Source organism: Apodemus sylvaticus, chromosome 7, assembly GCF_947179515.1.
Source record: "Apodemus sylvaticus chromosome 7, mApoSyl1.1, whole genome shotgun sequence".
Lineage (NCBI taxonomy): Eukaryota > Metazoa > Chordata > Mammalia > Rodentia > Muridae > Apodemus > Apodemus sylvaticus.
Genome location: NC_067478.1, coordinates 75,432,290 through 75,456,891, shown reverse-complemented (window position 1 = coordinate 75,456,891; position 24,602 = coordinate 75,432,290). Strand labels below are relative to the sequence as shown.

At 41.5% G+C, this 24,602-nt stretch overlaps 1 protein-coding gene across 1 annotated transcript; it reads right to left on the bottom strand.

The window, feature by feature from the left end:
- Window positions 1–464: 464 nt before the first annotated feature.
- Rab39a (RAB39A, member RAS oncogene family) lies at window positions 465–23,037 on the bottom strand. Its single transcript, XM_052188327.1, has 2 exons — window positions 22,667–23,037; window positions 465–5,939 (listed from the first exon to the last, which is right to left on the bottom strand). Exons 1-2 carry the CDS (start codon window positions 22,891–22,893, stop codon window positions 5,513–5,515), a joined length of 654 nt encoding a protein of 217 aa, XP_052044287.1. The 5' UTR covers window positions 22,894–23,037; the 3' UTR covers window positions 465–5,512.
- Between the last annotated feature and the right edge of the window lie 1,565 nt (window positions 23,038–24,602).

Genomic DNA, 24,602 nt, shown 5'->3' with positions numbered 1-24,602 from the left:
AAGCATATCAGCCTTCATAATGTGGCTGGGTGTCATCTAATCAATTGAAGCTGATAGAATGAAGAAGCTGGTCTGCTCTGATCAAAATGGAATTCTCCAGAAGACTGCCTTTGAATATCCTTGTCAACATTGGCTTTTTCACTGTTTCTTGGCAGACAGATGACCTTTGAAGTCCAACTGTAGGAAGTTCTTTTGAGTCTCCAGCCTGAATATTTTGGAATTGATAGCCTCCACAAGAGAAGTGGGGCTCAAACTAGCTATGTAACAAATACAGCATAATAAATATCTTTACCTATAAGCTTACTATCTCGGTTTTGTTTCTTTGAATAACCCGGGTTTACTAGTGTCCTGGTTATAAAATAGGAAGCTATTTTACAAATGGTTTGTTCTGTATAGTCAAAAGAAGAATGTGTAATCAGGAAAATGTTTTCAGCTTTCTGTATCCATAACAAAAAAATGACTAATTAGCTTGTTAAACAGTTTATTTCAGTTCATAGTTTTGAAGGCTTTTGTCACAGTCTTCATTATTTTAAAACAGGTAGCATTAAAAATATAGATCAAGTTTATACCATATTTTACGATTCTTGTCATTGTGGAAAAAATACCAAGAGATGATGACAGAAAAATATGTATCCTCCCATGGAATGTATAAGTTAAAATTAAATATGTGGAACTCACATTTAAAAGGCATAATTCAACACCATAACCATGTTAGTAGTCATTGAATGTCACAGTTACAACAGTATGGTAGGCACTATTTTAATAGAGACAAAATTTTTACCAAGAGAGATAACAAGGTGCATTCATTTGTAATATCTTTAAAGAACTCTTTGTTTATTTCTTTAGCATGATTGTGTGCAGCAAGTGAACTAGAATGTGTAGTGATTGATCCAGATTGCCATGGCTCATGGCTCTGGTCTACAGTTACTGCTGTTATAGAAGGAGCGAATCACACAGCACTTCACTCATGTTCAAGAGAACAGTATTGCTTCTTATTTCACAGGTGAAGATCGGTTGTCCAGGAAAAGACTGGTGCAAATGCTTGAGGTTTGGAAAGGTCCTGAAGCATAAATGTATCAACTGTGGGACCTCTCAGAGTTGCTTTGTTCAGGCGTCTGTTGTACTGTTGGTTGACTGATAAGGGATTTGCTCTGTAGCAGTGATCCGGCTGCTGTCTCTGGATGACAGCAGTGCACCCTGCACCTGGCCCTACTTACTATTTTAAAACATAAAGGATCTACTCTTGAGTGATTTCCCCCTAGAGGTGATGATGTGTCCTTTGCTTTTCCAATCTAAGTCTGTCTGAGGAAACCATATGGATCCAAATGGATCTTTAGCCTTGCTTATATCCTTTTTATTGTATCAGATCTAAGGAATTATGCAAGTCCAGAGCACTTTGAAGTTATGGAAGATCTGCTCTTCATTGAACCAAGGGCCATATAAAAACAAACATTCTTAAAATGTTTTTACTAATCCAGATTCAGTTTTTCTTTTCTTCTTCTTTTTTTTTAAGATTTATTTTATTTATGTGAGACACACCAGAAGAGAGCATCAGATCCCATTACGGATGGTTGTGAGCCACCATGTGATTGCTGGGAATTGAACTCAGGACCTCTGGAAGAATAGTCAGTGCTCTTAACCATTGAGCCATCTCTCCAGCCCCAGATTCAGTTGTTCAATGGTGTAAAGAAAGCTCATGAAATTCTTAAATGCTTTTGGAAGCCTAACCCTCAGGTTTCCAGGCTCAGAAACTCTCTCTTACTTGCTCCTATGATGATGCAAAAACATAGAACTTTGAAAAGCTTCTGATCCCTTGAACATTTTGTTTAAGTTTACATATAGTAAACCATCACACCATTACATGTTCTAAAAGTGTTTAGCACTGTGGGTGAGCAGTGTCAATCAGGCACAAATTTATTGTACACTGGGTAGATTTTTGTTCATTTATAAAATTAGATGACTTAAAGTATTTGGTAATTAGCTATAACATCTATTGGTATTGAATTAGATAAATTTAAATGTAGTAATAGTAATATAAAATAAGGTATGTCTATTTTTTAAGATACTATCACAAACTCTGGCTAACATGAAACTTGCTCTGTAGACCAGGCTGGCCTCAGGAAATCCACCTAACCTTTATCTCCTAAGTGCTGGGGATTAAAGGCATATATGTCTGGTTTTTAAGAATAGGCAAAATATTTTTGCCTAGAGTAAATGTTTGACTGTTTTGGCATGATCGCCCACATCCTCTATAACTATATTAAAAATAGGTCAATTACACACATACATGTATGTATATATTTGAATAGATTTGGGAATAAGAGTATACACTCTGGCAGCCTTAAATCTTTAGTTTTTACTCACTAACAGAGTCTCTCTGCATGGCCCCTGACTGTACTAGAACTCACTTTGTGGGCCAGGCTGTCTTCAAACTCACAGAAATCTGTGTGCCTCTACCTCCAGAGTATGTGTTACCATGCCAATTTTCACACACTGATAATACCTCCTCATAAGAGGAGGGAAAGACCTCCTCTATAAAGTAAAATCAACTGTGGCCACTTTACTAAATCCTTTTGCATCCATTACACACACACACACACACACACACACACACACACACACACACACACACTGATAACCAGAGTTGAGAGACACAGAGTTGCAGAACTTGCTTGTGCAAGTATCAACTTTTGGAGGCCCCACCTTCCCATCCATTCTTCCAGCTTCTGTTCTGAGTACGGAATACATCCTAGGCTTCAGACCAGATTTTAGTCTTTATCCAGCATTATTATAAGGAGGTGTTCAAAGAAAATGAAATCACACTTTCAATTGCAGTTTTTTAGCTTGACAAGTAGACACAGGTAACTGTACTTGAGACCATTAGCTATTCAGCATTTTAAGTCACTCCATTTTGGATGTGATGGAATTGAATATTATAACAGTAAAAATAGACTTGTGTGGGGAGGGGCAGTTTGCATTCATTCCCACAAAACAGCCTTGGGATATAAAAATATTGACAATATAAATATTCAAAACTTATCATAGTGACATAATTTATATTCTTTTCTTCATGAGTACTATTAAAAATACACAAATCTAGCAAATGTACAAGTGTTTATATTTTAAAATACAATTAAATACCTACTTCAGAGTTGCACAAAATATTTTCAGATACAATTTTTTTGGTTGAATTAGTTTCCCAAGGGATTTCTTCCCTATTGTGTATGCTTTAGAGAAACAGTGATTCAACAGCAGTTCAGGGTAGAAGGACAGAGGGCAAACACCAGCCAAGAGCTCCCTTGGGTCCATGAAAACACACACTGTCTTCTGCTATCTCTACCCAGAAATAAAAAGAAAGAACTCAAGAAAATCCTTCCATTGTAAATACAATGATATGTCCAGAATCAGCAAAACACTTGTACTATGCTTTCTGCACTCAAATCTTTTTAACACCATCTGCTTGATTTTCAGAATAACTCCATACAATTCAATAACTGAGTCTGGTAGGCTCAATTTATAAACCAGGAAAAAAAATGAGCAAAGGTAAGCTTAGAGCTGTGTTCTCTGATTTCTTACTTAATATACTTTACACTAAACCAATTTGCTTTTCATACACATAAGGTTATTATTGTATAAGCATAAGAACCTTACAGTGTCAAAAAGTCAGCTTCATTGGGTAATTAGTTACACTTTGCAATTTATAGCATAGAACAGACATACATACTATAAGATATTTAACATTATTATAAAATGTCCTCTCCATGCATGTTCAAGCAGTAAGTTAAAACTTTGAATCCCAGGACACAGAGGCAGAGGCAGGCAGATCTCTTGAGTTCACATCTAGCCTAATCTCCATACTGAGTTTGAGGTCCATAAGAGCTCCCAGTCTCAACCCCCATGATAAAAAATTAAGGAGCTGGGTATGGTGTCACATACCCAGTGCTTGGGAGACTGAATCAAGTGGGTTTGAAATATATAGCAAAACTATCTATAAAAAAGAAAAACAATATTATTTTATTTTTAAAAAAGAATTGAACTTGAACATTATTTTATTCATTTAACTGAGTATTTTATCTTCTCTTCTAATGAGTTTGTATAATAAATTCTGAATGCTAAATTGATTTTCTTTCTTTTTATTCTTTCTTTTTTTTTTGGTTTTTTTTTTGTTGTTGTTGTTGTTGTTGTTGTTGTTGTTGTGTTTTTTTTTTTTTTCAAGACAGGGTTTCTCTGTATAGCCCTGGCTGTCCTGGAACTTACTCTATAGACTAGGTTGGTCTCGAACTCAGAAATCCGCCTGCCTTTGCCTCCCAGAGTGCTGGGATTACAGGCAGGCGCCACCACCGCCTGGCTGCTAAATTAATTTTCTAACACCATTTTTTTTTTTTTTGTTCAGAACATATTGTCCACACTTTTGCTGGAAGTGAGATAATTTAGAAATTTGAAAAAAAAATACTATGTATATATGTTAATCATTTTGAAAGTAGTTCAAGGTAAACTGTATTTTTTTTCTTTGAAAATGTCAGTATATAAGTTAAATTTGGGCAATGTATTGTAACAACAAAGTATTTGATATTGATTGAATGATCCTTTTTATTTCCTTACAATATTTGCTAAAAGCATCTCCTTTGAACACTTATATATATCATCAAATGTGAAGATTCCAGGAGCAATAAATCCATGAACAAAAGGGGAATATAAAACCTATTATGTTCTGAGAATATCAACTGTGCTACTTTAAAAAGAAAATTTATATTTTAGTCCTAGTAAGTATTTTTAAGACTGCTTATAAGTACTTTGCTTTTTTCCTGCTCTAGTTTTGATGCTGGGGATTGAATCTGAGTTTTCATAACTAAAGAAGCATTCTATCAGTGAGCTATAGCCCAGCCTTCAAGTTGTACCTTATGCATCTTCAACATTATTTGGTGTATGGCCCTGCACTTGCTCATGTGCATTTGTATGTGCATGTGTGTGACAGTATGCATGTGGTCAGTGGACAGCTTCAAGGGAAGTGGGTTCTTGCCTTCGCCCACAGGGGCTCCAGGCATGAGACTCAAGTCTGCAGATTTGGTGGCAAGCTTCTTTACCCAATGAGTCACCTCATTGGCCCTTCAAGTACACTTTGTATTCAATACTAGTTGACCCAGGAGAATATAAATCCTCATACATTCTTTTCAGCGGTGTTACGTGTATACAAAAAAGTATAATTTCAGTTGTCAAGAAAGATGATTAATACTGACATATCTAGACATTAAGGTCAGCTATATGCTAATGAAGTGAGAATGGATGTAATTTTGTACACCCTGGTTTCAAGAGAAAAGTTGTCTCCCTTTCCTCCTAACTTAGCAGACTACCCAGCCTGTTGGTATAAGTGGTGAGACACAGCGTTGTGTCCGCCTGCTTATGAAATGCTCTGGATGTTCGTAGATGTTCACTCTGCATCATTCTGCTGTGAATGTTGACATCTATCCAGAGCGACATGGTCTGTCTGTGGTAGATCTTTGGCAGGTTAAAGTCAACAGAAGCACTCTTTTCTGGGCTTCACTGCTTCTTCAGAAGAATGCACAGTATTTGGAACGAAACCGCTTTTAACCCCTTCCCATCCATCCTGAATACAAATCTCTCCTTTTTTAATAAGTTCATATATGTCTCTTGTCAAGATTGTAAAGGACTCTTCAACATTTGTAGCATCCTTTGCTGAGGTTTCTATATACTTCATTCCACAGTCTGTTGACAGTTTCTCAGCTTCTTCTCTTGAAACCTGACGTTGCGAAGCTAGATCACATTTATGTCCCACCAGTAGAAATATAATCTGAAAAGGCTGTACGTGCATTTTTGCTTCTTCTAGCCAATCTTTCACATGTTCAAAAGACCGTCGATTAGTAATGTCAAACACTAAAAATCCTCCAACTGAGTTGCGGTAATAGGATCGAGTTATTGATCTGAAAAATAAAAAAGGCTGTGTGAGGACAATGCTCTTTCTTCCTCCTTTGAATAATGAAACAACAGAACCAAATTAGAAGATACCATCATGTCTTTTAACTAGAATTTATAAATCCAATATGAAGAATCATAAATGAACAAACTATTCTGAGATTAACACATATGCCTATTTCATATGCTGACAAAATATTAAAATAACATTTTTAGATATATAAGAACTTATGCAGTATATCATCTTGCAGTATCTTATGAGGTTTAATTTTTTTTTAAATTTTTTTTTGAGACAGGGTTTCTCTGTATAGCCCTGGCTGTCCTGGAACTTACTCTGTAGACCAGGCTGGCCTCGAACTCAGAAATCCGCCTGCCTCTGCCTCCCAAGTACTGGGATTATAGGCGTGCACCACCACCGCCCCGCATGAGGTTTTATTTTTAAGTATTTGGTAGAAGAGTTAAACCTAATTACAAAATTAGGTTTAAAACGTATAGACAAATAGAAAACTAGGGATGTAACTCAGTAGAGTGCCTAGTATGCAGGAAGCCCTGAGTTCAATGCCTACCAAATATGATAGACATGGTGGCACACTCCTGTAATCCCTTCACAGGAAGTAAAGGTGGAGGATGAGAAGCTCAAGGCTCTGCTGAGAGACTAACTCAGTTGGTAAAGTGCTTGCCAAGAAAGCAAGAAGACCTGAGTTTGGTCCCTGGAATTCATGGTTTTGGGGGAAAAAAAGTGTGTGGTGGCTCAAAATTGTAATCCTAGCACTCGGGAGTGAGGGACAGGCAGACCCCTGGGACTTGTTGTCCAGGCAGCTAGTATGCTGGGTGAGTTCTAGGCCAGTGAGAGATGGGACTCAAAAACACAAAACAGGCACCAGGCGGTGGCCCATGCCTTTAGTCTTGGGAGACAGAGGTGCATCTTGAGTTCAAGGCCAGTCTGGTCTACAGTCTGGTCTAGGACAGCCAGACACATGTTCATGAGCCTCTGCGCACACACAAAAATAGGTATACATTTCTACACCACACTAGACACACAGACAGGCCTCTTTGTCTATCTACATAATGAGTTTAAGGCCAGACTGAGATACTTGAGACAGAACAAAACAAAACCCAAACAAACAAAAAACCAAACACAAAACAGAGAGGGGGCAAAGGGAGAAGTGTCAGAGAGTAAATCAGATCTCCTGTCCTGTGATTCAGTGAGGCTCTTTTGTCTTCCATACTCCCATCTCTCCTTCAATAGTTCAAGAAATGAGAAGCCTTCTCTGTCATTGACTTTTTTCTCAAATAATTCCACTGAATTGTTAGCACACTGCTATTATATTTACCCCAATTTGTATAATGTGCTCACTGAATATGCAGGTATGTCTCTAGCTCAGTCCATAGTTCCTTGAAGGTTGTTTTAGTCAGGGTTTCTATTCCTGCACAAAACATCACGACCAAGAAGCAAGTTGGGGAGGAAGAAATCTGCCTGCCTCTACCTCCCAAGTGCTGGGATTAAAGGCATGCACCACCACCGCTCGGCTTGTCACAAACTTTTTATCTGGTTTTGTTTTTTTGGTTTTTTTCCCCCTATCAGCTTTACATGCAAATATTCATTGCATTGGTCTGGTTCAGGTGTCTGGCTTCTGACGCACCATAAATACTAGGCCATCACTGGAACTTATCTCAGATATCATGCTGTTGCCCAGAGTTGGGGTGATCTTGTGGCTACACTGGTTGGGGGGTTAGGGAAGGCATGTTCTGTGCAAGTTCTGGGCTGCCACATACTTCCCTGCCTACACCCACACCCCCAACTCTCTGTCTCCCAGCTCAGGCTGCAGCCCCAGTATCTCTAAGCTAGGGCCTAGACTGGCCCTATTCAATGATGACATCCAGTTCCGCAAGACCAGCTCCTCCACATGCTCCAGCAGCTCATAGACAGAATCAATGTTGGGGTGGACCTACTCAAAGCGCTGGGGCTGGACCCAGATGGCAGCAGAGTTGGCCAGTCTGCCTGGGGCTTCTGCTGACATCTTTCTATTTTTAAGACATGGTGTTCTACGTCCAGGACAGCCTGGAACTTCTATGCAGCCCAGCTGCTTTCCTGGTTCAGCCTCCTGAGTGCTAGGACTGTAGGCATGCGCCATCATGCCAGACTGTAGGCATGCACCATCACGCCAGGCTCCAGGAGCATGAGGACTCCAGTGAGAAGAAAAATCCCCATCATCTTTGGCAGGATACAAATAATCTATTTCAATTAAGTTGATGCTGTCTTCTTTAATCCTGTGGGATAATTAATTTGTTATTGTTCTGTCACTTTTCCGTATGTGCACATTCAGGCAGATGTGCCGTGCCATAAGATAACTCTAATTAAGGCTATGTTGTTAGGCCAGAACTCCATCAGCACCAAATCTACATTACTTTCTATAACTTAACATTGGTGTGATTTTTATTACATTTATTTACTTAATGTGTGTATGTATGTATGTATGTGCATATGTTACATATGTATTTGGGAATATGCATTCTATGCACACATGGAGATCAGGGGAAAACTTTCGAGGGTTGGTTTTCCCCTCTATGTGGGGTTGGGGATTGAACTCGTCCTCAGGCTTGGTTGCAAGCGCCTTTAGCCACTAAGCCACCTCACTGGCTTCACCAGAGTAATTTTTTTTTTCAGAGTAATTTTTAAAAACAAAACTTTTGAGGTTGAAAACTCAAAACTGAAGAAGATTAGTAAGCACAAGTTTGTCAAAATTTTACTGGGATATGGGTGGGAGCTTAGGAGATAGCTCAGTGGTCACAGTATGTGCAGCTCTTGCAGAGAACCCACATTGGGTTTCCAGCATCCAAATTGGGTGGCTCACAACTGCCCAGAGTTCTAGAGTCATCTGATGTTTCGGCTTTGAGGGCAACATTCAAATGTACATAGTTACATGTAGACACAAGCATACATAATTAAAAACAATAGAGCCTGTACCAGGACCACAGCAACAGACAGGCTAGTGAGGAAGGAGAGACTCATGTTCCATCCTAGACAAAGAACCACAGGCAACTCAAGAGTGCTGAGAGCAGGAGACAGGGTCTCCCTAGGAAGACACACCAAGATACCAAGTGGTCAGCTCTGAGAAAACTAACATGCAAGAAACATTACACAGACAATGTTGTGTTTATATATTCAGGGACACACACACACACACACACACACACACACACATGCAAGTGAGCACACTCGGACAACAAAAATTAAGGGAAAAAAAGACCATGGGTTTGAAAAAGAATAAAGGTGAGTGGCACTTGGGAGGGTTTGGAAATGATATAATTATATTAATCTCAAAAATAAAATTATTTTAAAAACAGAACAGAAATGGCCATGCAGTGGGATGCATGCCTGTATCACAACATTTGGGAAGCAGAGGTAGGTGGGTCTCTGAGAGCACAAAGTCAACATGGTCTACAAAGTGAGTTTCAGGACAGTCGGGACTACACAGAAATGGATTTTTTCCAAAATTACAGGATGTAATACAAACAAATTAGCTTGACTTCATTGAATCACCAAGATATCTTGGTAAATATGTTTAAGTTTAAGAATTTAAAAAATGCCAGGCCGTGGTGGCGCATGCCTTTAATCTCAGCATTTGGGAGGCAGAGGCAGGCAGATTTCTGAGTTCGAGGCCAGCCTGGTCTACAGAGTGAGTTCCAGGACAGCCAGGGCTATACAGAGAAACCCTGTCTCGAAAAAAACAAAAAACAAAACAAAACAAAAATTTTAAAAATGAGTTACCACCTAAAAAGGAAAATTCAGTGATGAAATGTTTCCATGATGTATGTGTGTATGTGTATGTAGATAGATAGATAGATAGATACATACATACATATATACATACATAAGCATGCCTTACAATGTAGGAAACACCATGTTTTCTAGAAATGTGCATTTTTTTTTTTTTTTTTTTTTTTTTTAGAAAATCCCAATTTTGTGTGGTAGAGGTAGAACTAGAGGGAATAGTTGTGAGACTATCCTCTGGCCAGAGTGTAAGGGAATACAGAACCCCAAGAGTACAATATAATGGGACTGGAATCCTTCCCAAAGGGAAGATCCAGGTTTTGTCTGCTGTTTTTCATGTCTTTAGGAGTTAACTCAAGCCTTCATTAATAAGCGTGCACTCTCCCATTGAGCTATATCCTCAGCCCCACTGGTGATACATGTGGAAGAAGCCTGCAGATCCTTTACAGTTTGAAGATGACACAGTCTCACCCACTTTCAAAGACATCTTCTCTGGCTAGGCCTCAGGAACACCTGCCCCTAGCCCCTCCCCCAGTTATCCCCTCCAATCCCTGCTGTAAACAAATCCTCTGCTCCTCTGAGACTGTGGCCATCTGCTGGTATCTGTCAGTTCTGAGCCATTCTCCACAGACTAGAGATTTTAGCACTTGACTTTTTGTCTGTCTCAAGTCCTGCCATTCTACTGACATCTGCAGCTACCCTGGTGAGCTGTTCAACAGTACCTGTTCCTAGATGTTCTCATCTCTAATGGCCTAGATTTGGGGGCCCAGTGAGATGAGATGGTTCAATGGGTGAAGGTGCTCGCTGCTATGCCTGATGACCTGAATTCAGACTCCAGGCCCACACAGAGGAAAGAAAGAGCTTACTCCTGCAAGCTGTCCTTTGTCATGTGCATAACCCCACCCCAAATAAGTAAATGTCAAAAACAATTTTAACTGCAGTTTGTGCTGAGGAGGTGGTTCTGCAGTACATCGTTTGAAATCACTGTGAATTAATTATACCCAATCCCAAGTGGGCTTTCAGCAGTGCCAAGGAGCACTGCCGGTGCCCTTACATGGCATCCTCTCCCCTCCCTTCCACTCTCTATGCATGCTATATGCATGCTCCTGGATTGCTAACTGGGAGGCATGAAGAGCCATGTCTGTTTTGTTCACTGTTGCATATCCACTGCTCTTCAAGTGCATAGGACAGAATGATGACCTAGTATCTTTGTGAATGAATGAATGGCTGATCTGGTCAGGGTCACTAACACAGCTGATGAAGAAATAAGAGACATGACAGAATAATAAAAGTCAGGACAAAGAGATAAGAGCAGTACAAAAATGTTGTCTAACATGTCATCGATTAGTAGTTTGGCCTCATGTTTTATACAAGAGCATTTGCTATCAGTATTTGGAGAGGTTGATTAACATACAATAGTCAGTGATCTTAGTAAAGTTTCCTGTGGGAGCTGACTCTTAAGTTGAATTCGTGTAGATGAACCCAAAGAAAGTGAGTTGTAGTAGCTTTTAAAATTAATTAGCTGGGTATGGTGGTGTGCGCCTTTAATGACACTACTTGGGAAGCAGAGACAGGTAGATCTCTGTGAATTTAGGGCCAACCAGGAATACATAGTGAGATCCTATCTCAAAAGAAATCATCATCATCATTATTGTATATGTATGAGGTACATGTGTGGGCTTGCTACGGCGTGCATGTGAAGGCCAGAGGCACAAATATGAAGATTCAATTTTTTCCTTCTACACTTCTCGGTGTCATAGGGGTCCATTGCTATGAGGAGACACCATGACCAAAGCAAGTCTCATAAAGGCTAACATTTAATTGGGGCTGGCTTACAGTTTCAGAGGTTCAGACCATTATCATCATGGTGGGAGGCATGGCAGCATGCATGCAGACATGGTGTTGGAGGAACCCAGGGTTCTACATCTTGATCCACAGGCAGCAGAAATGGACTGTCCTCCATAGGCAGCTAGGAGGAGGCTCTCTTCCACACTGGGAGGAGCCTGAGCATAGGAAGCTTCAAAGCTTATCTTCATAGTGATACACTTCCTCCAAAAAGGCCACACCTCCTAATACTGTCACTGCCAATGGCCAAGCATTCAAATGCATGAATCTATTGGGGGGGGGGCGCAAATCTATTGAAACCACCATATGTGAGTTCTGGGATTAAACTTAGGTTACCAGGCTTGTATACCACTTTGTAGTTGTAGCTGTATATTTTATGCCCATGCCAAGAAGAAAGCCTTTTTTTAATCTTAGAGGACATTTGAAGAGAATAATGCACTTCTCCGACCCATAAGTGTGAGACCTGAAAGGTACCACCTTTAACAGGTGAAGTATCTTAAGTTGGTCTATGCCAGTGGTTCTCAACCTGTGGTCATAACCCCTTTGTGGGGGTCAAACGACCCTTTTACAGGGGTCGACTAAGATCACAATGGCAGCAAAATTACAGTTATTAATAGCAACAATAATAATTCTATGGTTGGGGGATCACCATAACATGAGGAAGTGCATGAAAGGACTGTAGCATTTGGAAGGTTGAAAAGCACTGGTATACGCTATAATGAAAGCAACTTTGCCATCTAAGCCATCAGATCTAATGATATTGGCCTCAAGTGTACACAGCAGAATGAGATGTTCTATTAAGCCCAGGAAAGACTCCAATGAACAATCGTAGGAGTGACATTTTGTAGCAGAGGCATGCTCTTTGTCAAAGGTTATTATACCTTTGAAAAATAGTTCCTGGCTCATAACCTGGCTTGAAAGAGACTAAACACCCATCTGTAAACACCGAATGACTGTGCAGCTTGGATGCTTGCTGTGAGCAGGCTATTCTGTGATTCACCAGGCTTGAGCTTTGTCACTAGAAAGACAGACAGATGATACACACCCATAGGGGCTCACGCACGAGAGAGAGAGAGAGAGAGAGAGAGAGAGAGAGAGAGAGAGAGAGAGAGAGAGAGAGAGTTAGCACCAGTCAGCTCCATTTGGAAAGTTTCTAGTGGCCCAAGCATGGTCTACTTTTTCTAGAGGATAGATGTGGCTTTAGAGCCACAGAAATCCATTAGTACAGGCTAAGGGATTGTCATATTAAAAACCAAAACCACCGGGGCTGGAGAGATGGCTCAGCGGGTAAGAACACTAACTGCTCTTCCGAAGGTCCTGAGTTCAAATTCCAGCAACCACATGGTGGCTCACAACCATCCGTAATGAAATCAGATGCCCTCTTCTGGTGTGTCTGAAGACAGCTACAGTGTACTTACATATAACAATAAATAAATAAAAAATAAATAAATAAAACCCAAAACCACCATCAGAGGACTAGTTATAAAGAGGTTTGAAAGAATGTATTGATGAACAGGTAATGAACACTTGTAGCTTATATGAAAGCTTATCAAAAGGTCCTCCATAGAGGAATTCTTGATAATTAACAAAGCAAAAATTCCATCCTGTCATTATCCGTAAAGATTTTCACTCTAGTTTGAATGAAAACTGGCCTTGGGAGCGTTCTGGGACTTGAGGGTCTTGCTCTTATCCATGTTGGCCTAGGACATCCATTCCTGTTTGCTACCCACATCTCCAGCAACCACTGATGTGAAAATTGGATAGTCTCACTGTAAAGGATTTACTCTGGAATCAGGACATCTTAGCCACCATCCATGAAATCACAGAATGTCTCATTCCTTGCTGTGGTATTATATATAGCACACTGGTTAAAGCATTCAGTTGATCGTGGTGAAGATGGAAAGGGGACTAATGTCAACAATGGGATTCCAAGAGCTTGTCACTACCACGAGAGGCAGCTGCTCCTATGCAACCGTGGAAGGGCTCATGGAGATTTAGATATGCCATGCCAGAGGATGTCACCTTGTAAGATTTTGATATGATTCTTCAAAATGCATATATCTTAAACTAATGAACAGTACAAGAAGTGAATTTCTTTTCCTTCCACGAGTCTTAGTTGTTGCATGGGAAGCTATAGGTGACGGTTGAGTGAGGGGGCCTTTCTTAGTTGCATTTAATGAATCACTAAATCTTTTTCTGTTTTTCAATTTCTCTTTTGTTTTTTTGATAGTGACTCACACTGTAGCAGACTAGGCCTCGAACGCCAGGCAATTCTGCCATCTCCTCCCAAGAAAAGAGTTATAAGTTGCCATGTTCCACATGTGAGTTACTAAATACTTTGGATGCTTTTAATTCTTTTAAATTTTGTTGATAAAGAAAAATTTGAAGTCAGATGAGGAAAACTTTTACTTGAGAACACTAATGCTTCCACTGAATTAGCCCAGGCTGCCCACTGGCTCTTTGGAGCTTCTTATGACAGCGGGTGAGCAGTCAAGGAGAGGCAGCACAATCATGTGGGGACTAGAGGCTTCCCGTGGTTCTTGCTGCTCAGAGCTCATAGGAGCTCCTGGTTCTTCTAAACCTGCCTCTTCCGCTTAGGAACAACCTCATCCCATTCTATCAAGGCAGCCTACAAAGTGATCAGAGCAACTTTCACTTTTTTCTTTCTATCATGTGTGTGGGAAGGTGCAGGTAAACGTGCACATGAATGCACATGCCCACAGAGCCCACAGGTGTCAGATCCCTGTGGAGTGAGGTTATAGGCAGTTGTTAGCTTCTTGCTGTGGGTACTGGGAATTGGACTCAGGTTCTTAGGAAGAGCAATATGTGCTCTTAACCACTGAGACATCTTTCCAGCCTTCTTTCTCTCTCTTTCTACCTTTCTCCAACCCCCTCCTCTATGTTAGTCAGTCAGATTGTTTGTCACCCTGACAAATACCTGAGAAAAGAAATTTAAGGAGAGAAAAGATTTATTTTCACTTATGGTCTCAGAGGCTTATGGCCAAAGTCCCTTGACCCCTCTGTGTAGGCCGGAAATAAGGAAAAGCATCACGGCAGGCAGGGTGTGATGGAGCGGAACTGCTCACCTCAGGATGGCAGGGATAGAGAAAGTGAGGAGAGGGCTGTAGGGATAGAGAGGGAGAGGAAAATGATAGGCAGAGGGGGTGGAGAGAGAGAGAAAAAACACACCCATTCTAGAGACAAGCATCTTTCAGTGACATTTCTTTCAATCACTCGTCACTTCTTCACATTATCGTCAAAACCGTGACAGCATCAGGGGATTAATCAGTTAGGTCAAGATTCAGTCTCTTCTCCCAAGCCCATCAGCTGGCAACTAAGTCCCTTTCATACAAGCTTTTGGGGGACATCTCAGACTCAAGTTGTCACACATCTGTAATTTTTAAGTGTATAGTACAGTGTTGTTCATTTTAAGGACAATGTTGCTCAGATCTTCAGGCCTCTAAGTCTAGATCTCTCTGGATCACTATTTCCTGTTTCTTTAGGTTTAAGTTAAATGCTTCTAGAATCATGCATTATATATCCTCTGACATCTCTCTGTCTCTTTCCAACATTCACTGTATAGCCCAGTCTGCCCTCAGAGCTAGCCTTAGCTTTCCGGTGCTGAGATGATAGGCGAGTGCCACCATGCCCAGCATGGCTACTTAAAGAGTTTTAGCTGCTGAATTTTCTTTCTTTCTTTTTCTCCAGAGAGAATGTATACATGAGTAATTGCTAGCAGCTTAGAGCCTACTTGGATTTATAAAGACTTACTTATTTGGTTAATGTAATGAACTGGGAGTGAACTGCTACGGGGAATTTGGAGTCTTTTGGCACAAAAAAACAGTTATAGAGGCTCTAAAAATACATAAATGGTATCTCAAACAGCTACCCAGTTTTTTGGCAAGCACTGAAAAGAAGAGGATTTTGCTGTATGGAGAACAACATTCCACAGGCCCAGGAGTGCCCAGATTTATAGCAGTGACATATATAAATATTTAAGTGTAAGTGGCAAGATTAAATAGTTTGCATGTCATTGTGAACTTCGCTGAATAGACGTCAGACTCTTTAAAACGCTGGGCATCTGCCGACCTGGGTTCAGCGAATCAGATGGTCCTCCTGGAAATGCCCATCTTGTGGCTTTGCCAACTGTAAAATAGGCATTTAGAAGAAGAGTGCTTTGATGCTGAAGACTGTTGGCAGCTAGTAGCTCACAGATGCATTAGCCTCTTTTCCAGCCGGGCGGGGCGGTGTGCTCCGACTGCCCTGTGGGAACAGGCCTGGTGCTGCTGCTTCACTCACTCACCTGCTCCTTGTGCCTTGTGATGCCAGCCCCTAGGACTGCTTACAACGAATGGTCTGCCCACTCAGTCCCTGCCCTTGCCTAGGATTCTGAAACTCAACACTTTGAAATTAGGCTAATCTTTCTTCACCCAAACATTAATAATTCCAGCATCTTCCCAATTTAAAAAAAAATCAGGCTGTGGTTACAAAGGCTCCAAGAAATACTGAGAAGGGACTGATCGACCCCACTTTCCCTTTGAATGTGTCAGTCAAGCCACTCCCCTGTGGACAGTGTTTCATTTCTCTTTCATGACACATCCTCATTTGGTAAGAGTGCTTCTTGCCATCCCCAGTATCCTATTTGCTATTTTTGTTTTTATTCTCCATAACAATGAATACACTCTGACATTCTATGTGATTTTCAGCTTATTTGATTATAGCTCAACTCCCCCCATTATAAAATGAGATCCACAGAGCCGTGGTGTATGCCTATAATCCCAAGACTGAGAGGCGGAGGCAGGAGAATCATGAGTTCGAAGCCAGCTTTGGCTATGTACTAAGACCCTGCATAAACAAAAAAACATGTGCCATTTTGTGTGAATGCTGGGGCTCAGGGCTCAGGGCCCATGCTGGAACAGGAAGCTCTTCATCACCAGCCAGCTCCCAGCTCTGAATCCAGTGCTTCCTGGTATCTCCTGTAGATGAGTAATGCCAGGCTGCTCAGCAGTATTTTTTATATAGTAAAATGGATTATTAGATACAATTAAATACTACCCACAGATGGCAGTTCAATCCCAGGGTATCTGGTGCCTTCTTCTGGCCTCTGTGGGCACTGCACACTTGCAATGCACAGATATACATATGGGGGGGGGGGGAGGAAAGGAGAGAGACTTTTTATGCAAGCCAGTTAGCTATGAGCTATAAAATTGTGGACAGCCGGGCAGTGGTGGTGCACGCCTTTAATCCCAGCATTTGGGAGGCAGAGGCAGGCAGATTTCTGAGTTCGAGGCCAGCCTGGTCTACAGAGTGAGTTCCAGGACAGCCAGGGCTATACAGAGAAACCCTGTCTGGAAAAAACAAAAACAAAAACAAAACAAAACAAAAAGAAAGAAAGGAAATGGCAATTGAGAGGTAGAGGCAGGAGGAGCAGGAAGGAGTTCAAGATTTTAAGGGAATTTTAAGGGAATGACTACAAAGTTAGTTGAAGCCAGCCTGGATTTCATGAGACCATTTTTCAGTAAAAATAAATTTAGTCCATAAAAAATTAAGAAAACTCTTTCCTCCAATGACACCTACTAATAATAGAACATTGTAAACTATTTCAGAGAAAAGTGATGGGCAAAACCTGTAATTTGAGAATCTATAATCTCTTTTCATAATGCTTTCTTTTGTAGCTAGGGAAGTTCTTGGGGACCCCTTACTGCCTCCCCCTGCCCCCTGCCCCCTGCAGTATTCTCTCTTAGTCTCGAAGAGAGGTCTCAGTTTGGTACACTTGCTACACTTCTGTATATCTAAGGCACACATTTATCGTTGGAGCTATACTTCAGCCCTGTCTATATAACCCCATATCACACTAATGTATATGTATCCTGTAAGTGCATCCTGTATCCTGTAAAAAGGGGGTATATTGGGAAGGGCTAATAAGAAGAAAGGCATGCAGAAGTGGCTAACTGGGTAAAAGCTTCCTTTGCAAGCACGAGGACCTGAATTTGGGTCCACAGCACCCATATTTAAAAAAAGGCTGGCTGTACAGCAGCATGGACCTGACACCCCAGCACTGAGCTAGTGAAGGCAGGAAGAGACCTGGAGTTCAGGTCTTACTGCCTACAATCAGCCAGCTAACTCCTTAGTAGGTCTGCTATTGCTTCTCATCTAAAAAAAAAAAAAAAAAAAAAGAGCTGCTTCTTCTTCTGTATACTCTTTGGTAAATAGTTATTCCTGATTGCATATTTTTAAAGAGACCAAGTAAACTGGACTGTTTAATAATGATGATGATGATGATGACAACAAATTTCTTTGCTGCAATATTTCTTAGCAGCTTTCTTCCTTCTGTGCGAAGATCAAACCTAGAGCCTTAGGAATGGTAATGAAGAACTCTGTCACTGAGTCACAGCTTTAGTCCTTGGTATTTTGAGACAAAGTCTTGCTAGGTAGCCTATGCTAACGGCAAACTTAGAATTCTGTCTCTGCTTGCCAGATGCTTAGATCACCATCATGCCTGGCTTCCTAGATGCTTTGATATGGGAATTAAAGGATTGTTAAAGTGATAGGGATTTCTAAATGTACAGAGCCATATTAGGGTGTCATGTCACTTGGTAGGAACTCGACATTGATCAAGGTGAACTTTCTCTCCCAGCCTTTGTAGAGCAGGGATTCCTGTGCTATTCAGGATTCTGCTTCACCTAGGTGGAGTGCTCAGAGTGAAGGTGAAGTTCCTCCAGGTCTGCGCCTGAGCAGTGGAGCCAAGGAACCACCAGAGACTTCCCTGGAACTCACTCGCCCAAACTCTTAAATTGTCAGACCTCCATTAAACTGAGGGCCTCAATCAGCAGTCGGGTTGTCCTGGCCTCCATTCTTCCTCCCTCCCCCCCCCCCCCCGCCCCCATCTATCCCCAGCTTCTCTTCTAGGAAACCAGTTCGCAGTAGCTGCTGGCAGCTACATCTAAACACATTTGATTATCCAGGTCATCCTTTGAAAAGAATCACAAGGGATCAAGCACATCTTGAGAGAACAGAGAGAAGAAGGCATCACCCCCTGAGCATTATAATTAGTGCCTGTAATTGTACTACCCCAAAAGGTCAGACAATATGAAAATAAAAAAATGGCTAAATTTGGCTTGAAATTCACAAGTTTCATGGTACATGTGTGGATTCAATATTGCTACTATGCTTTTTTCACCTTACGTATTAGACCACTTCCTGCCACAGTGACAAGATATCTGAGGCTGGGGCTGGAGAGATGGCTCAGTGGGTTAAGAGCACTGACTGCTCTTCTGAAGGTCCTGAGTTCAAATCCCAACAACCACATTATGGCTTGCAACCATCCGTAATGAGATCTGATGCCCTCTTCTGGAGTGTCTGAAGACAGCTACAGGGTACTTACATATAATAAATAAATAAATCATTAAAAAAAAGATATCTGAGGCTGGATACAGTATAAAGAAAAGCAGTTCATCCAGCAACCCAACACTGGGTTTTGTGAGGTCCCCTTTGGCTGCATCACATCCTCCTGGCTGCATGTTTGAGAGGAAGACTTCACATAGCAAGACAAGGTGCCAGAAAGCTGGAAGGGGCTGGACTCATTCTTTTGAAAGAACTTATTTTCATGAAACTATTTGGGGTTCCATGAGAAATTACTTTTTAAAATTCTCTATCCTAAATATGTCTTTCTATTTCTATTCATGTTTCTATTTCATGAATTTATTTATGGAGAAAGGCACTTCATTACCCACATGGAGGTCAGGGGACAACTTGTAACAAGAGCCAATGCTCTCTTTATACCATGTGGGTCCCAGGAACCAAACATATGTTATCAAATGATTCGATTCCTCCCAAGGATGATGTAGCCAATAACCCAATAACTTTACTCAATAGACCCCTACATTTGAGTCCTAACACCTCTTACCAATTACTCTGGTGAATTTGGTTGAGACTAGTGATGTCAACACATGAAGAATAAATATTAGTACTTTTTTATTACATAAATGTATTTTATGGAAAAAATCAGAATTTATATTCTTCTACTTAATACTTTTGCATATTTTAGCACTTTCTGTATACTTACTAACACCGTATTGCACTTGGTGTGATGGTGCACACCTTTAATACAATCCCTGGGGAGCAAAGGCAGCTGTCTGTCTGAGTTCAAGGCCAGCCCTCTCTATAATGAGTTCCAAAGAGAAAGGGGGTGGGGAGAGAATAACAACAATAACAAAACAGACAGACAAAACCCTAGTCAAACAAATACTGCATTAAACATGGTTTCTTTTTCTTTTACTACTCAACTTTCCCCACTATATTAAAAATTGTAAAAAGTGGTGATGGCTAGTTCCCCTGTAACATTCATAATTCTAAACTCCCCACATAATTCTAATTTCCCCACTTCCTAGACATAGAGCGGCCCTTATTGAACTAGGGTTCTTCATGGAATCCTAAGTATTATATCAAATCAAATCAATACCCTGACTTTATTCTTCTATTTTTTTTTTTTAAGAAAGTGTCTCACTTGTAACATTCTGTGTAGACAAGACTGGCCTGTAAGTCAGAGACTTGTTTGGTTCTGTTTCCAAAATGCTGGGATTAAAGGCTTGTATCATCATGCCCAGCAATGTTCTCTTTTGAGATAAAGTCTGGTTGTGTAGCCTGAGCTGGCTTTGAACTTATGATCCTCCTGCTTCAACCTCTGAATGATAGGCAAGTATCACTGTGTCCAGCTGATCTTGTTCCTTTTTTGTTATGTTAAAATCTACCAGAATGTTAATTTAAATACTGTAAAGTAAAATTAATGGTGATAATTATATGCTGATCATTCATTGTTCTGTAATATATTTCAAACTACCTTATGAGCTCCCTAAGTTAAGTTCCTTTTTTCCGTATGTCTAATCACCAGCAAACCTAATACAATATTTCCCACAAATTCCTTTGGTTATGACTGTAATGACACACATATATCTTCAAGTACCTTTGAAGAAATTCCACGTTTCAAAGCAAATATCTGTATTTTCTAGAAGACATGGATGACTTAACAGCGGTTGTTCTGAATGCTGTTTTATGGTGAAGCATTCTGCTAAATGCTAGGAAGGCAACTACTGTAGGTAGCTACTGAACATGTATTTATGAATATATCATTGGTAAAGAGCCAAACTAAACAAAGTATGACTCATCATAAATGTTCTCTAACTGTTCTTGCATTATTGGATGGGCTTAATAATGTATAAATAAAATGAATTGCTATTTAGATTCTTCTCAAAGGCATTACAAAACCCTCAATTAGCAAAGGCTTACATTCTAACAAATTAACTATCCTTTACCTTCCTGTCAATAAGATGAGGAATTTTTTTTAATAGGGTGAGGAATTTCTTTTAACTAAATAATTAGACCGAGGAAGATTTTACTATCTTCAAAGGGTAAAGCAAATGCTCTTAATAAATGCTGTTCTTTTCCTCCAGACTTTGAAATATCTCGAAGTTCATCTCTGACTCAGATCACAAATGGAAGAATCTGTAACAGATTTCACGAGTGGTTGAACCGGAAGAAGTCTTTGAAATCATAAAGATGTCTTCATCTTACAGATGAAGCACAAGTTTAAAAAAAAACAAAAACTGTTTCAATCAAAGGAGGCTGATTGAAAAGGAAATGTAAATGTCTTCATGGAATTCTAAACAGTCAGTTACCTCCAGTGTCTCTCAGAAAGCTGGCCTTCCTGCTTCTCTACATCACAAAAGTAAGACAACTTCTTTACAAGCAAGAAAGGTGGTTCACTTGTTATCTCTGTGAATCACTGGAGTCGGTGTCTGACCCAGGAATGGAAACCAAAAAGCAAACAACCAAAAACAAAACAAAACAAAAACAAAAAACAAAACAAAAACCAAAACCCCACTTTGGTTTTTGAGACCAGCGATCTGCCTGCCTCTACCTCCGGAGTTCTGGGATTAAAGACTTGTCCTCTCATAGTCTGGCTGGAAGCCAACATTTTGAATGTTGCACATTCTACACGTGTAGGCTGAACTCTCTTGGAAAGGCTGCTGGCTGCAGGAGGGGAAGCCATATTTGTGAAGTTCCTTAATGGAGTTCTTTATTTCACAAGCGAAAGTACTTGCTGAGAAATTTAAAATGCTTACCTCCAAGAGTTCCAATTGATCACGTGGTTTTTAAGAAACAAAACCCTACATTATCAGCTTTCTTACCTTCCTCTAGCATAAAGTAGTACTCTATGACCTCAAAAACTGGAAATACACTTTAAATGTTATTTAATCTCAACTATCCAAGGATTTCAGTTTCATTTATTTTTTTTTCTGTAAGGTCAGTCGACTATATCATCTTTCAGGTTCTCCGGTGAACACCCAGACGTGACTATCTACTTGAGACTGACTCTCTCCATTTAGAAAAGTACTTTCTTCTGTTGTCACACATCAAGAACGTTACCAACCCATCATTGAAATAAAGGAAAGGCTGCAGGCAACCCTCAGTATTATGTTTTTCACATCAAAGAGCCAAAGGCGACGAGCTTTTAAAGGCAACTTCACCCTTTAAACACAAACACACACCCTTAGTTGTGTCAGTGACTCCGTTGTTGCATACAGTTGTTTTCCAAGACCTACTCCCAAGGGTCATGGCCCAGAATTTTCTGATGAGCACACTCGGTGCTGTCAGATGTTTCAACAATTAGCGCATGCATCTCACTGTTCTGAGGGAGCTCTGGCTTTAACCCAGGCTGGAAATCTGCTTGATGAGAACGAAAGATTTTTCACAGACCTGGGAACCCCACTTGGCATATTTCCCAGGCCTGAAAGAGGCTTGGTCAAAACTGGGGAGGAGGTTCTAGGAGGAAGGTGGTTGAGTCAGGGTGTGTGCGCGCAGCGAGCGAAGTCGACTTTGGGGAGAAGACAGCGGTGGAGCCAAAGAGACCCAAACGCCAAGAGGAGCAGACAGAGCTGGGAAAGACCGGCGACCCTGGTTCGGGCAGGAAAGAAGACAGAAAGGGGGCGCAGGAAATCCGCACTAAAGAAAGAAGAAACTGCGGAGGAGGAAGTCGCCCCTGGAAGGGGAGGGGCGAAGGGGAAGCGAGCATCGAGCGCTAGCACTTTCGAGAGCCTGTGGCGGGTGCCTCCCTACCTGAAGCGCTCCTGCCCCGCTGTGTCCCAGAGCTGCAGCTTGATCCTCTTGCCCGGCTCAATCTCCAGCAGGCGCGAGAAGAAGTCCACGCCGACTGTGGGGTCGCAGGCAGGGGAGTGCAGCCCTGGGAAGCGGCCCTGGGTGAAGCGGTGCAGAAGGCACGACTTGCCCACCGTGGAGTCTCCGATCACGATAAGGCGGAACTGGTAGATCCAAATAGTCTCCATCTCTGATGTGCCCCGTGCGCTTAGGAGCAAGTTCTGCCGAAGGAACTGTCCCTTCAGCACCTACGGGGCGCGCGCTCGCCCGCTTCCAGCATCTTCCTGCGGCTGCGGCCGCCGCCTCGTAGCCGCCCTCTGGGGAGGGAGGGGCGGGACCGCGGGCAAGGGGCGTGGGCCCTTTCTGCTTGGGGCGTGGCTTGAATGTGAGGGCGGGGCCACGGGTTAGGGAGGGACCGCAGGTAGGTGTGTGATCTTGAGTTGGGGGCGGAAACCTAACTTGCAGAGCAGCAGCCGCGGGATGAGGGGCAGTAAAGGGCGGGAACTGACGTTCTAGGGGCGGGTCATTGGTCATTCGGGGGCGGGTCCTCTAACTAGTGGGGCGCGGCGAGAGCATCGGTTTAGGCGATGGGGAAGTAGCAGAACTCTAGACGACCTTAGCGTATCCTAGTCCAGATTTTGCTGGAAGTGGACCAGGAAGTGGGTGTGGCTAAAGGATGTGACAGCAATAGCAACCAATGAAAATGTACTGAAGGGCTATACTCCAGAAAGGTCAGCCAATGGGAAGTGAGAGTCATTTTCTCTCAGGGGTCCGCAAAGGCTCCTCAGACTGAGACCCTGGTCTTGAAAGTCAGTCAGGCACTAGCAGGTTTCTGTATGTGGATTAGTGGTGTCCGGGTTCTCAAAAGATTCCAGTTGGCAGTTTCCTTTGAAGAAAACAAATTTGCAGAACTAGTTCTGATAGTTTCTGCTACAGATCGCCTGTTGCTGTTTGCAATAGCGCTTTTTTAGGATTAGACTAGAGAAAGGCCTGGTTCTAGCCATATGCTCTTTGTGGCCCTCCAGCCTGGGAAAAACTTACAGCTGCCCTCTGCTTGCGTATGACCAATGATCTAATACAGGAACTAATATTTAAATTTTAGTGAGACCTTACTGAGATGTCATCCTTTGCCTCAAGTTTGATGAGGAAGAAGAGTATTACTCTTCTGGACCTCAGGTGGTAGATTTACTTAGCAACATGAAGCCTTTGGTTCAGTCCCCAACTCCACATAAAACAGATATGGTGACCCACGGTTATAATTCTACCACGTGGAGCATGAGGATCAGAAGTTTAAGACTATCCTCAGCTACACAGAGAGTTATAGGACGATTTCACTTTTGAAAGTCAAATCAAAGTTTGATAGCTTTAAGTCGTATGTTTATAAAACCAAAGTTTGTGATGAGAGCTATATAGCTCAGTGTTAGCACTCTTTCCAGCCTGCATGAAACCCTAGGTTTGAGCCTCAATACTGATTTTTTTTTTTTTGCCAACTATTTCATTCTTTTCTTGCAAAATTGATCGCATTCTTCCTTACCTAGGAAGAAGTGTGACTTTCAGGTGTTCTTTTCTCTGCCATGCATCTTTAGCCCCCTGCCCGCAATTAGTTCATCTTTATTTTATATGGTATGCATCTTCTACAATTGTTGCTTCTTTTGTAAGAGTTCGTTGGAAGACCCCCTCACTCAATAAGGCCATAGAGACTGGAATTGCTACAATCTGCAAGAGGTTTATTGTTCCAATGTACACTGGGGTCCCACAGCACACAGGCAAGAGGAGACCCCAAGCTCACAAAGCATACCCTTTTTATGAACAATTTGCCGGGGAGTTCAGCTGCTGCCAGAGTTGGATGACTGTGATTGGTTACCCTGAGCAACATTTAAAATTATTGGTCAACTCG